This window comes from Neophocaena asiaeorientalis, unplaced genomic scaffold (assembly GCF_003031525.2).
Source record: "Neophocaena asiaeorientalis asiaeorientalis breed wild unplaced genomic scaffold, Neophocaena_asiaeorientalis_V1.1 scaffold218, whole genome shotgun sequence".
NCBI classification, from domain to species: domain Eukaryota; kingdom Metazoa; phylum Chordata; class Mammalia; order Artiodactyla; family Phocoenidae; genus Neophocaena; species Neophocaena asiaeorientalis.
The window spans coordinates 7,879,525-7,892,309 of record NW_020172818.1 but is presented as its reverse complement, the minus strand read 5'-3'; the positions used below and the strand labels follow the sequence as shown (position 1 = coordinate 7,892,309).

General features: G+C 40.3%; 1 protein-coding gene across 3 annotated transcripts in view; it reads right to left on the bottom strand.

Moving 5' to 3' along the window:
- BOD1L1 (biorientation of chromosomes in cell division 1 like 1) overlaps window positions 1-7,700 on the bottom strand; it is a 49,742-nt gene extending 42,042 nt beyond the window's left edge. For all 3 annotated transcript variants that reach the window (XR_003002816.1, XR_003002817.1, XM_024741760.1), the window contains exons 1-4: window positions 7,580-7,700; window positions 2,997-3,187; window positions 1,886-2,500; window positions 1,157-1,306 (exon numbers count right to left, since the gene is read on the bottom strand). Coding sequence is in view for 1 of the 3 variants with exons in the window: in XM_024741760.1 (XP_024597528.1) it covers window positions 1,157-1,306; window positions 1,886-2,500; window positions 2,997-3,180 (949 nt within the window). In the remaining 2 variants the exon portion in view is untranslated. The remainder of the gene's footprint in view (window positions 1-1,156; window positions 1,307-1,885; window positions 2,501-2,996; window positions 3,188-7,579) is intronic.
- Window positions 7,701-12,785: the final 5,085 nt, after the last annotated feature.

Sequence of the window (12,785 nt, the reverse complement as noted above, 5' to 3'; positions counted from 1 at the left end):
TGGTACATATATACAATGGATTATTACTCAGCCATTAAATAGAATGAAATAATGCCATTTGCAGCAACATGGATGGACCTAGAGATTGTCATACTGAGTGAAGTAAGTCAGACAGAGAAAGAGAAATATAGTATGATATTGCTTATATGCAGAATCTAAAAAAAAAAATGATACAAATGAACTTATTTACAAAACAGAAACAGACTTGTAGACTTAGAGAAGGAACTTATGCTTACCAAGGGGGGAAGAATGGGGGAGGAGGAATACTTAGGGAGTTTGGGATTTCCATGTACACACTGCTATATTTAAAATGGATAACCAACAAGGACCTACTGTATAGCACAGGGAACTCTGTTCAATATTCTGTAACAACCTAATTGGGAAAAGAATTCGAAACAGAATAGATACATGTATAACTGAATCACTTTGTTGTATACCTGAAACTAACACAGCATTGTTAATCAACTATACTGCAATATAAAATAAAATGTTAAAAAAATATATCCTGTGATAAACCATAATGGAAAGGAATATGAAAAAGAATGTATATGTATGTATAACTGAATCACTTTGCTGTGTAGTAGAAATTAACACAACATTGTCAATCAACTATACTTCAATAAAATAAAAAAAAAAAAAAGAAAGGACAAGTGGAAGCTCTGTGTTTGAACTTTGCCAGACTCTATAGCCTATGTGCCTCTTCCTTTGGCTGATTTTAATCTGTGTCCCTTAGCTGTAATAAACCATAACTATGAGTTTAACAACTTTCAATGAGTTCTGTGAGTCCTTCTAGTGAATTACCAAAACTAAAGGTGGTCTTGGGGACTCCGAATTTGCAATTGGTGTCAAACATGAGGGCAGTCTTGTGGACTGTGCCACTGACACATGGCAAATTCATATAAGATCTCATCTTTTATATTAATCCTAGGGAATGGAGTTAAGAGATAGAAAACCTAGGCTTGTTGAGGTTTAGTAACTTACCAAGCTTGCTCAGACAGACAACCTCGGAGCTGGGACTCAGGAACAAATCTTCCAACTATAAAGTCCCGTGCTCTTGCCACTGTACCACACTGTCTTTCATGATACAGCCATCTGAATATACAAATACTGCTCAATGCGAAGCTTCACAAAGGCATTATTAAGTAAAATGCTTTACCATCTGATGTAATCTCTCCTTCTTCCATGCTATCAGACATTACAACTTCCTCCTCAGTGTCTTCTTCAAAAGATGAAAGGTCACTGGTGTGGACAGAGCTAACTGTGATGTCTGTAAGTCCATCCACATCAGAATCTATCAAAGAGAAATCTTCAAGAAGGAAATATAACAGAAAATAAATCATCTTGTTATATAAGAATACACACAGCACCCAATTCCTAAATTACATTTAAAATTTTCTGGTTTAAATACTGTCAAAGAACTTCAACTTCAGAAATAATCCCTCACCATTAGTAACCAATATCAAATAAGGTACAGTTGTTTGCAGAAAATACAAAGGCAAATTATCCTGTAAAATTAACGAAACTCGTAATTCATGGTCTGAATGATATAAACAAAGGAAATTTTAAGTAAGGAACTGAAATATTTACTATCTAATAATTTAAAGATTATGAATTAAGCTTGGAATAATGTATATGAATAAATTACGAGTTACATAATAAGGTTTAGAACTTCTCTGTTCATTTACTTTGTGAATTGGTAAATTAGTATAGAAAAGAAATATACAAATGTTTATTGCTCATCTTTTAGCAAAGAGGGTATGAGTTTTCAGGCTTTTAAAACACACGTATCAAATACATTTTATTAAAATTTGAAAGCAAATCTGATGTGCCCCCAATGGACACTCATTTGTTCTTTAAACTATTGTTGATTTTTCCAAATTTTTACCTTCTTTGGTCCCTTCGCTGGTTTTAGCTTTATTATTGTTTTTTTCTGAGGGAAGTTTTGAACACTCTACTTCTTTATCCTTTGCTTGTTTTTCATCTTTTACTTTTTGGACATCTTCACTCCTTTTTGAGTGATCAAATTTCTTTTCAGCCTTTTCCTTCTTTTCTTTCTTTCTTTCTCCCTTTTCATTGCTATCTGGCTTCTTTTCACCTTTGTCTGTTGATTTATTTTTTTGGTCACTGCTTTCTTGTTGAACATCCTTATTTAGCAGAACTGAACTATTACTTTCTTTTATGTGATTTTTAATTTCTTCAACTGGACAAGGGAGATCACTAAATTCTTCAGACTTAGGGACTGTTTCCTGTCCTTCCCCTGCAGAGTCAGGTGTAGATTTTTCTTTATCAGCCGTGTCCTCTGAAGTTCTCTCTTTCTCAACAGTAGTCTCAGTGCTTGGCTGAGACGGGAGTTTTTTGGATATTCTCTCACTGGTCTTTGCATTTGACATTTCTGTCGAAGCCCTGGCAGCACTAGCTTCTTGGTTAAGAGAAGTGATGGTTTCCAAGATTGACATGGCATCACTGGCCACATTCGCACTGGCCCCAGGGGCAGGGACACCTTCGAGGGAAAGACATGTTTTAGAATAAATTTATGCAGAAGGTAAACCCCTCTGCTGAATCAAGGCCACTTGCCACTGTCATCTTTACATGACACATCACCTTTAGACTTTCAGGTACTGGTGCTAGTACTTAACACATTCTAAATTCTCTACCTCTGTAATACAGTATATTAGGAAAGGCACCAGCAAATGTGATACTAGTCTAGGTCTCAAAAAAAGGATGTGTTTTCTAATTATTTTAATTATCCCCTCTATTGAAACACACACACACACACACACACACACACACACACACACAAACAGTACATTACTAAAATGCTCATCATTAAAAAAAAAATGTTATGCCAGTTGAAGAATCTGGGTAATAATTAAAATAAATATAATTTCACTAGAGTAGCCAAATAGATAAATGTTTTAAAGAACTAAATACCCCTAACTTGATACTCAGTTCAAGAAGGAAAGCAATGGAACTGACCAAGAGTAAAAGCAAAGCACCTTGTGTAACGATGGAAGAGTCTGGTTTCTCATCATCGGGGGCTGTGCTGCCACCTGTTTCCTCTTTGTGATTTAGCGTGGCCAAAAACTCATGCACAGCTTTCTCCACCTGAGGTCTGAATGTGTGGTTAATCTTTGGATCCACAACCTGAGAAATAATTCTGTCAATACCAGACTCCAACATTCCTGATCTGAAACACAGGGTAATTTACAGAAAGGTGAAAAAGATAATACTACATTATTTGCATTAATTACTTTTAAGTAAAGCCATATCTATTACATATATGTTCAACCTTAAATTGCCTCCAATCCATTCATTTGGAATATACAGAAAGAATACACAAAAGAAAATACGTTTCACAATACAGTGGCATTTAATACATCATACTGCAAAAAAATATGTAAACTTCCCACCACTGTGTCACCAGTGGCAATACTGAGGCAGACAGAACAAAAGCAAAACAAAATACCCTTAGAACTAGACACAGCACATTACCTAAAGACCAGGCTTGTAGGTGATGATTATCTTACCTCAATCATGCCCATGGCTTATCTCACTAAATGACCTTAGTGATCATTTAGTGATAGGAATAAATGATGATTAAAGCTGAGCTCTGGGTATAAAATAAATCTATGGATTCTGCAACCTCTTTTTTACCAGAAAAATGTACGCCTCTTGTAAGTATTAGAGCCTCCAGGAAAACTGAATAATATAAACAAAGTATAATTTTACCAAACTTACAAAAAAGGAAAAGAAAAAGAAAAAGAAAGAAAACTTTAAAAGAACAAAAATAAAACTTAAGATTTCTGGCCTTCTTTTTATTATCTTCTTGCTATAAAAACTAAATGATGTATTCATTCAACAATTATGTTACGAGTGGCATCTACACAACAGGCACCATGCTAGCCACTGGGCCACTACAAATCAGATCTGGTCCCTGTTCTGGTGGGAGAGAGAGACACAAACAAAATACAACATGATAGGCACTAGAACACACCATACACTGTAGGAAAAAAGTAGGATATTATTATTATTAGCTATGTCTGAGATTATTTGCGAAAGCTTTCCTAAGGAAAGCTTGATTTCCAGAGAAGAGAAGGGGAAGAAAGTGCACAAAGAAATATCATACATAAGAGACAGAGGAGCAAAAGGGACAGTAAAGTCTGAAACGTGCAGAAAATCACAAAGGTGTCTGAGCAAAATAAGATGACATGAATTTATCTGAAGAAACACACTTCCACCTTGTCCCTTTCTAACAAAGAACTTGAGGAGTCACAGTTCCCTGGATAGAGTTGGGAGAGTGGGGTGCTGGTCTTCTACAGCTCCGAGGCCTCACGTTCTCCCTGCATAGTGGGTGAGGTGTCTCTCCTTATACTTTGCAATGCTATTTCTGAGTGCAGCGCTGTCTGGAGTGCAGGATGGCTGTGATTTTCATTTCCTGAGGCACCTCGCAGCCCTGGGATACTATAATTCCACTTATGTGGACCATAGAGAAAAATGAGTCAACACTGCCCGAAGTAGGTAACCTGCTTTCTAAAGTTCTAAGATATAATACAAAAAACAAAAAAAAGGCAAATCCTGAAAACATTGTTGTTACGTCTTAGAGGTGTCTTTAAAATGTAGCAGGTGGAAAAGAAGCAATGACAAGCAATCTGAAAAATGTTTTGATTTAAGGCACAAGCACAAAGGCACAAAATAAAACCCACCCACCTCCAAATTACTGCTTCAGTCTCTTTCCCTGATGCCTATGTTCTGGGCCCTGGTGTACTTTAGTCTACTCTCACTCAGAGGTCAGCTCTGATCTTAAAAATGTATATGTATAGCTGATTCACTTTGTTATACAGCAGAAACTAACACAGCATTGTAAAGCAATTATACTCCAATGAAGATGTTAAAGGAAAAACAAAAACAAAAACGGAAGCCAGTGCTAGCGACTTCGTGGGCTCACTTCATTGAGGTGTGGCCAGAGCTGCCTCACCAGAGGGAGGAGAAGCCACACTTCTAGGTTCAAGGGCAAAGCCAAAATGCCAGCAGCTGGCACTGTCTTGGTTAAAGCTACTTCCTTTTAAACACTGTACAGTTAAGGTCATTATTTCTGAGCTCCCTAGCATTTTTAGGTTTTGTTGTATAAACGAATGCATAAATAGAATAAAATAAAACTTTTTTCCGTCTATTGAGTTGGCAGACTGGCTATAAAACTGAACCATCCAAAACTGCTGATATTAGAGTATTTTGTCCTACAAAAATGGCAATTGTAGATGGTTCAATCTAATAGAGTCAACTGAGTATTTCTCAAAGTATATGTAAGAAAAACTGTCTGACATTGTATTTATAGGTGATAGTCCATCCCTATACCATTAGTTAGACACAACTAGTCTTTTAAGAAACTTTTAACATGTTATTTAAGAGACATAAATTTACTAATGGAATTTAAATAAGAGAACAGTTCTATTAAAAATAAATAAGAGAGCTAGAAGAAAATATACAGATATCCCAGTAAGAGCAATGCCTATATTACCCAAGAGACAGCTATTTCCCCTGTTATAAAACGTCTCTAGAGGAGAGTCCTCATCACCCATAGGTGGACTGCTCTAGTGTTAATTGCTGACAGTCACAAGAACCCTCTACTGATGTGTCCAGCAATCCCTCACCAAACAAGATTCTGTGAAAACAATGCCTTATATTGGTACAACAATTTTAAGTGCTTGATTTTACACGGGCACGACTGAGTTTAGTTCCCTTTGAAGAACAAAATAAATGACTGCTTCCCTACTTTATAGGTTCTGTATGCTAAGGAGTAAATTCCAGGAAATTTGCCTTCCATTTAGTCTCTCAATATATGGAAAAAAAAAAAAAAGAATCCAAGACTCTACCCTTGCACTTTTAAAGCAATGTTTTCCTTTGTGAGAGGGAAGCAGATATGCAAATTGTTGCCTGACAGTGCTCTGCAAGTGTGGACAGTGTCAGTAAGCTTCCCTCCCCCATCCCACCCTTAGCCTCCCATCCCCCTACTATTTTGGTTATTGTTCTCCTGAAGGTCTGGAAGTGAGTAATCACCCCCACCCCAGGCCTGCCACCCAACAGGAAAGGCTTTGACGTTTTCCCAAAAGGTATTATTATGCAGCCCTCTAATGGCATCTTTCACCTTACCTGGATTCTTTTATAGGTTCCTGAACATCCTTTAAAATGCAGACAACAAAGCTATTGTCAAATTTCCCTCTTCTCTTATTTACTAGGACACAGAGTCTGAGCCCCCAGGTTCCTAGTATCTAGTATTACCTGTGGCTAAATGGGTCTTTGAGTCAGAGTGTAAAGTTTTATTTGTGGGGCTTCCTGTGGGTGGAACTATCAATGGAGTAGCACACTAGGTAGGTGTGCAAGGTTCCTGAGGGACAAGAGGGAATTAAGAGGTAACAGCTATAGGGACTTCCCTGGTGAAGCAGTCATTAAGAGTCTACCTGCCAATGCAGGAGACATGGATTTGATCCCTGGTCTGGGAGGATCTCACAAGCTGCAGAGCAGCTGAGCACGTGTGCCACAACTACTGAAGTCCGTGCACCTAGAGCCCGTGCTCTGCAACAAGAGAAGCCATCGCCATGAGAAGCCCGCACGTCGCAAGGAAGAGTAACCCCCGCTCGCCGCAACTAGAGAAAGCCCATGCGCAGCAACGAAGACCCAACACAGCCAAAAATAAGTTAAATAAATAAATAAATAAATAAAAGATGTAACAGCTGTAAAAACATTTGTCTAACTGTTTAAAAGCCACATTTTGTAAATATTTGTCAAGGCAGGGAGACTAATGCAGTTTTTAAACAATGTAGTCACTTTTTTGGGGTGTGAAGCAGGGAGAGAAGGTCCAAGTCTTCTTGTCTTGTCACATATTTATATTCAAGAACAAGATAATATTGTTAATCTGCTTTTGGGGGAATAAATAGGATTTTTTTAGGTCCCTCTAACCATTCCAGCTTTTCACTCTCTTTATGTTTACCAAAAAATGACTCCGACATGTCTAAATGCACTTCTCCCACCTTTTCTGGATATGTCATCATTAAAAAGCACAGGTAAAATCACAGTAAAATGCAAGTAAAAAGACAAAAGAAAAGGAGAGGGGCAATATTAGAACACACAAGACACAGTCTCAAATCAGGGGAAAATGTTTTAATCTCAGTGACCTTTGATGTCTTTATTTGTAAATCAGGCATAATAAACCCTGCTCTTTTAGGGCCAAGAGAATAACTGTGAATGTAACTGTATAGGATATACTTACCTATCTGGCATTAACCATCTATTCATATCATATCTAGAGGGGTTTTTTTTTTTTTTTGAAGTCACGCTGTCATTCCCTTCCCTCAATATTTCCAAAGGTCTACAGGAGAAATCAGACTGTTAAATTTATGGGGGAAATGTGAAGTGATTAGCACCTACTCTAAAATCACACTGTATCATAATATAAAGTAGCCACACCAAACTTGACAAAATTATCACCAGGTGAACAAACTTCTGCACCATGTCTCTGCTTTCAGGCAAAGTATATGGTGACATTCTCAAGCCCTTGTAGAAACTCTGCAATTCTGAGGCTTACTTGAGCACTTGCTGTCGAATATTGTTTCTTAGCTGGTTCTTATTGAGGTGCGGACTCCACGTATGAGTTGCTAAGTGGTTTGCAACAAAGTTGTCAACACGTTGTCTCAGATTCTGATAGGCAGGCTAGAAAGAAAAAAGACATAAATGTTAAAAATCTCCATTGTTATACAATATCGATAGTCTCAGGAATTTGAGTATCTTTAACAGTGTTAAACATTTCTTAGATTACAGTGTCAATGTGGCAACAAAGTTTCACAGCTTACGACAATCCTGCTTTAAGATAATTTCAGAGTCATTCAAATACCATTTATTTTGTCTAAGACAATACGTTTGCAGATGAGGACTACAAAGAAGACAGACATACCTTCTATTTACAGACAAGGGACTAGAAAATAAGATACCAATAAGTGTTACTGTTAGATGATTTGGAGCAAAGAAAGGGAGAAGAGCAGAGAAAGTAAGCCTTCATTGAGAACGTGGCACCTGAGTTTCACAACACAGCTGGGACCAGGAAAGGCAGGCCTTGCAGGTACACCCAACAATATAAGAGCAAGTAGATGAGAAAACGTGGGGTCAGGAGCATTAGGGAGCCCACCACACTGTTAAATCCAATTTGGATGCAGAAGAGACTATAAAAAAGCAGAGAAATGAAGTTGGAGACAGAGCTTGGGGCCAGGGCCTGGAAGGATCTAGGGACCTGTATACAAAGTCTGGAATTATGGGATAGAGAACAGGAACCCACAACACATATAAGCAGAGTGATATGTGATAGCTGAGCTTTCTGATGAAAACTTTCTGATAAATTAAAAGCTTTCTGATAAAGCTTTTAATCTTCCTACGGTGAAAGAGTAAACAGGAAAGGATGCAATGACTAGAATAACAAAGGTCTGTACTGGGGTGGCAAAAACGGGCTGAAAGACATGGATTCAAGAGAAATTATGAAGTGGCAACCACTGGAGCTAGGCATTAAGTTTGATGTAGGTCACCAGTTCGTAACTGGAAGCAATTGTTGCCCCCCTCCCCCCCGGGGTGGGGGGGTACATCAGGCAACATCTGGAGACATTTTTGATTCTCACAGCTGAGGGGAGTTGCTTTCGGCATCCAGTGTGTCGAGGGCAGGGATGCTGCTGAATATCCTACAGTGCACAGGACAGACCCCCACAACAAAGAACTATCCAGCCCCAAATATCAGCTGTGCTAGAGCTGAGCACTCCTGACATAAGGGAAGCAGGAGAGAGGACACATACTATGTCATCTCATCCTAAAAGGATGCTGCCTAGAAGGAATGTTTGACCACTCAGTCAGGACTGCATGCTTCGTTCCTCCAAGCTGTCCCCCACATGTCATGCTGTTTATATCTTTCTTTTATGTGGCTCTTAACGTAGATGAGTTTGAGTGTTCCGAATGATTTTAAGCAAAACTGTACAGCCTCGTCTTCTGCTATCTGCTCCCTTACCCTTCAAAGCTAATTCTCTAGTGATAAGTTCTCATGCCTTCAATCTTGCTTTCACTTTTGGAGTTCACCCAAATCTGTGAAGTCAGCCTGACACCCAAGGTAGGCTTCCGTGGCCCTTCTCCCACGTACCAACTATCTCCTATACATACTGTCATTCAAGTAATTCTTGTGTTGTACTATATTTTGGGGAGGGGGGAATATTTATCTCCCTACTGAAATGTAAGCCTGTTCCTTCCACTCTTTCAATCTTTGTTTCCACACACCTTTCCACACTGCTAGGCAGATAAGCAACTGAAAAGTCATTGTCAGGTGAGATGACTGGGTAACTATCTAGGTAACACAGATGATAAAGATTTTATCCCTCTATGACACCCCTTCATCTCTTCCAATTTCCAGACTTTTGCTAATACCTATGTTCAATCCTACCAAAAATGGTCTCACGATCATTTTTCATGTTCTTCTCCATTTATCCAAAACCAATGTGAATGAAAATTAATTTTCTCCCCAATGATTCTAAAACATAATTCTTCTTTGCAGTATTCCCAAATCTCAGAAACAGTTAGGCTCAAATATCACAACAAATTTAGCACTCTAGTTGCCCCATAAAACAAGCTTCAATCTGAACTACAACAGGTAATTCTCCTGGTTGCTAAGTTCTACTTTAGGTCAAAAGCCTAGTGACTAGAGAAATATTTTAGATTCCATTACTCTTCTGGGAATAGCTATCTATCTCTTCTTCCTTCTCCAGCGCTCCGCTCCGGGTCAAAAGCCTTGATGTCCTCCTTGCTTCCTTCCTCCCTTTCACTTCCACCCCTCTTCCAAAACCATCAGCAAATCCTGTCAGCATTAGCATCAAAAAACAGCCAGAACCTGACCACTTCCCTCCTGCTTCACTGCCACCACTCTGGTCCAGAGCATTCTCATCTCCTTTCTAGATTATTGTTGCTGACCTCCCTGAGCTACCCTTGTTTATCTGAAGTCTGTTTTCCACAGTGCAGCTAGTGCCAATCTTCTAAGATTAGGGTAACCATATTAATTTATTGTCCAAACCAGATCATGACTGGGTGCAAAGGGGACACTGTTAATAATTATACTAGGTCAAGCTATCTAAAATGAAAGTCAGATCATGTCCTTCTGCTCAACTCCTGCCAGTGGCTTCTCAGCTCCAGTAAGCACCAAACTCTTACAAAGGCTTCCAAGGCCAGACAGATCTGTGAAGGGAGGGAGGGAGGGAGGGGCAATTCTACCTCACCTCCTGTCACTTTCTCCCTCAGTAGGTTCTGCCTGAGGCCTTCCACACTTGCTGTGGTCTCCACCTGGAACCCTCAGCCCTGATAGCTGGACAGCTCCTTCAGTCAAATGTCATCTCATTGAAATCTTCCCTGAACAACTTACTCAAAACACATCAGCAATCCTTTCCACCCTCATCCTGCTTTCTTTCTTCCATAGACCCTCTCACATATTATTTATTGTCTGTTTCTCTCTGCCGGAATTCAAGCTCCATATAAGCAGGGACTTTGTGTTCACTGCTATATCCCTGGCACCTAAAACAATGCCTGGTACATAATAAGTATTTGTTGGGTGAATAAACTTATATACTTCTGTCTTCTATTTTCCTTTTGAATCTAAAAAGAAATAGACAATAATCATAGTGACCAGGAGCCATTTATAACTGAGAAAGTATCCAAAAATTGGCCTTTACTACCTGGGGTGAAAGGTGCCATATTTACTTGGTCAGTGAGCTCCCTGCCTGGGACAGAAAGATGGGCCTCTCTTGATTTTCCCTCCTCATACTCTACTCAGTGCAAAGGGGTCAGAATGGCTTTGTAACCTCTCAGCTTGTTCCAGGGGTCTGGGAACTGGTAGTCTACAGCAGAGGAGCTTCACCATTAGCTAGATCTTATGGCTGCATATTAATGTGAACATGTGCATTTTCTCTAGTTTTCATTAGACTGTCAAAGCCCTGAGCTTCCCTCCTTCCCGCCCAAGAAATGTTTTAAGACTCCACTTTGAGAGGATCTGGCAGGGATATTACAGATACAGCAATAACACTCAGTGGGGATGGGGATGAAGAAAAAGTTGAGCCTTAGACATTGCAGCCCCCTCACCCCCACCACCAGCATATTAAATTTTCAATCTGCATACACAATAACACACAGATTTGTAGGTTTCTGTGAACAACAAAGTGAAAATTCTACTTGCTGAATACAAATAACCAGCTTTATTTAGTTGGGTAACATTTACTTGGCCATGTCCTTTGAAAGGAAGGAAGGGAGGGAGGGAGGGAGGGAGGAAGGAAGGAAGGGGCAATAGGCATTATTTTCAAAAAGGTGGTTGTGCATATTCTCTAAAAGTGAGAAAATTACATATCAATACTTCCTACATAGATAAATATCCCCAAGTAAACTGAATTTTCTGTGGTGCAGAAACTCTGACAACTCAAAAAAGGCACATGCCATTTCTGGTCTACAAGGTGGGCCAGAGTTTTTAAAAGGAAAGATGTTCCCACATATCAGGAAGGTTTTCCCAGAGAAGATAAAGGAATTGTGCGCAGTTCACCACAAAGCACTTTTCTCAAACAAACGAGGTTCTTTAGAACAGCTGAACACACTATGAGAAAACCCTCACCCCATCAAAACTCTAAAAGCAGTGAACCAAACCAGACCTAAGGAAAAAAAAAAAGAAAACAATTGTTTCCAACAGAAGCTTCCTGCTTCACTTGCTTCCAGACCCTACTGGGTTTCCATTCACCTCACTGAGTGCTCCTTCCTGGTGTCCTCTACTCATCCCTTGCAGAACTAGCTAAGTTTACCTGTTCCTGCTAATGCTCCTTTCACTTTGACATTCGGTACAAAATCCCTTCCCCTTCCTAGCCCCTAACTCTTTCTGTACAGGGAACCACCGTGCTGACCTTTCCCTTCTACCACTTACTCTTCGGAACTCACTCTTTTGTCCAGTCCTTCTTCCACTTCACTATCTGCTGCCCCCTCTCCTCCATCCTTTCCTCAGTTTTCTCTGCTCCTCACCCCTCACCCCACCTCCCTTCTCACTTTAGAGAAGTGACTTGGCCTAAGCTACCTAAATCAATCATCGGTAGAAACAAAAGTCCTGATCTCCCCAGCTCTGCCTCTTCACCCCTGCACCCCTCACAAAGTCCAGCAATGCACACTGCAAATAACTTGATTCATTACCACTTAGTAATTTCTGCAAAGGACAAAGATATGATCCTTGCCAGAAATCTTCGAAAGAAGGCAAAAATAACTTGGATACAACGTAAACGTGGCGGGGGGGGGGCGTAAATCAGAGATGAAAGCACAGTTAACGTTAATGTTTCCAAAAGAGTCTCCAAAAGAACAGTGACTCCCTCTTGCTCACCTCTACATTTTCCAGCACCTAAGCAGTGCCTGGCACGTTGGAGGTGCTTAACGCTAGTCTGTTAAACGAACGAAAGGCTAAGCGAATGAATGAACACAGCGTGCCTTGCACAGTGCCGGGCACAAAGCAGCAGCTCAGAGAAGAAGCGGCTGCACAGGGAGCTCGGCGGGAGACGCGCCTCAGAGGGGCCTCGGCAGGGGAAGCCAAGGCGCCGCCGGCCCATCGACGAATGTGGAAGACTGCCCATCAAGGCGGCCCGCGGGTCCTCCCCTGTTCCCCCACGCCCGCAGCACCTCGCGCCCCGAACCTTGGTGTCCACGTCGGCCAGGCAGTCCCTGCGGAACTGGTCGAAGAGCCCTTGACTTTTCAGGTG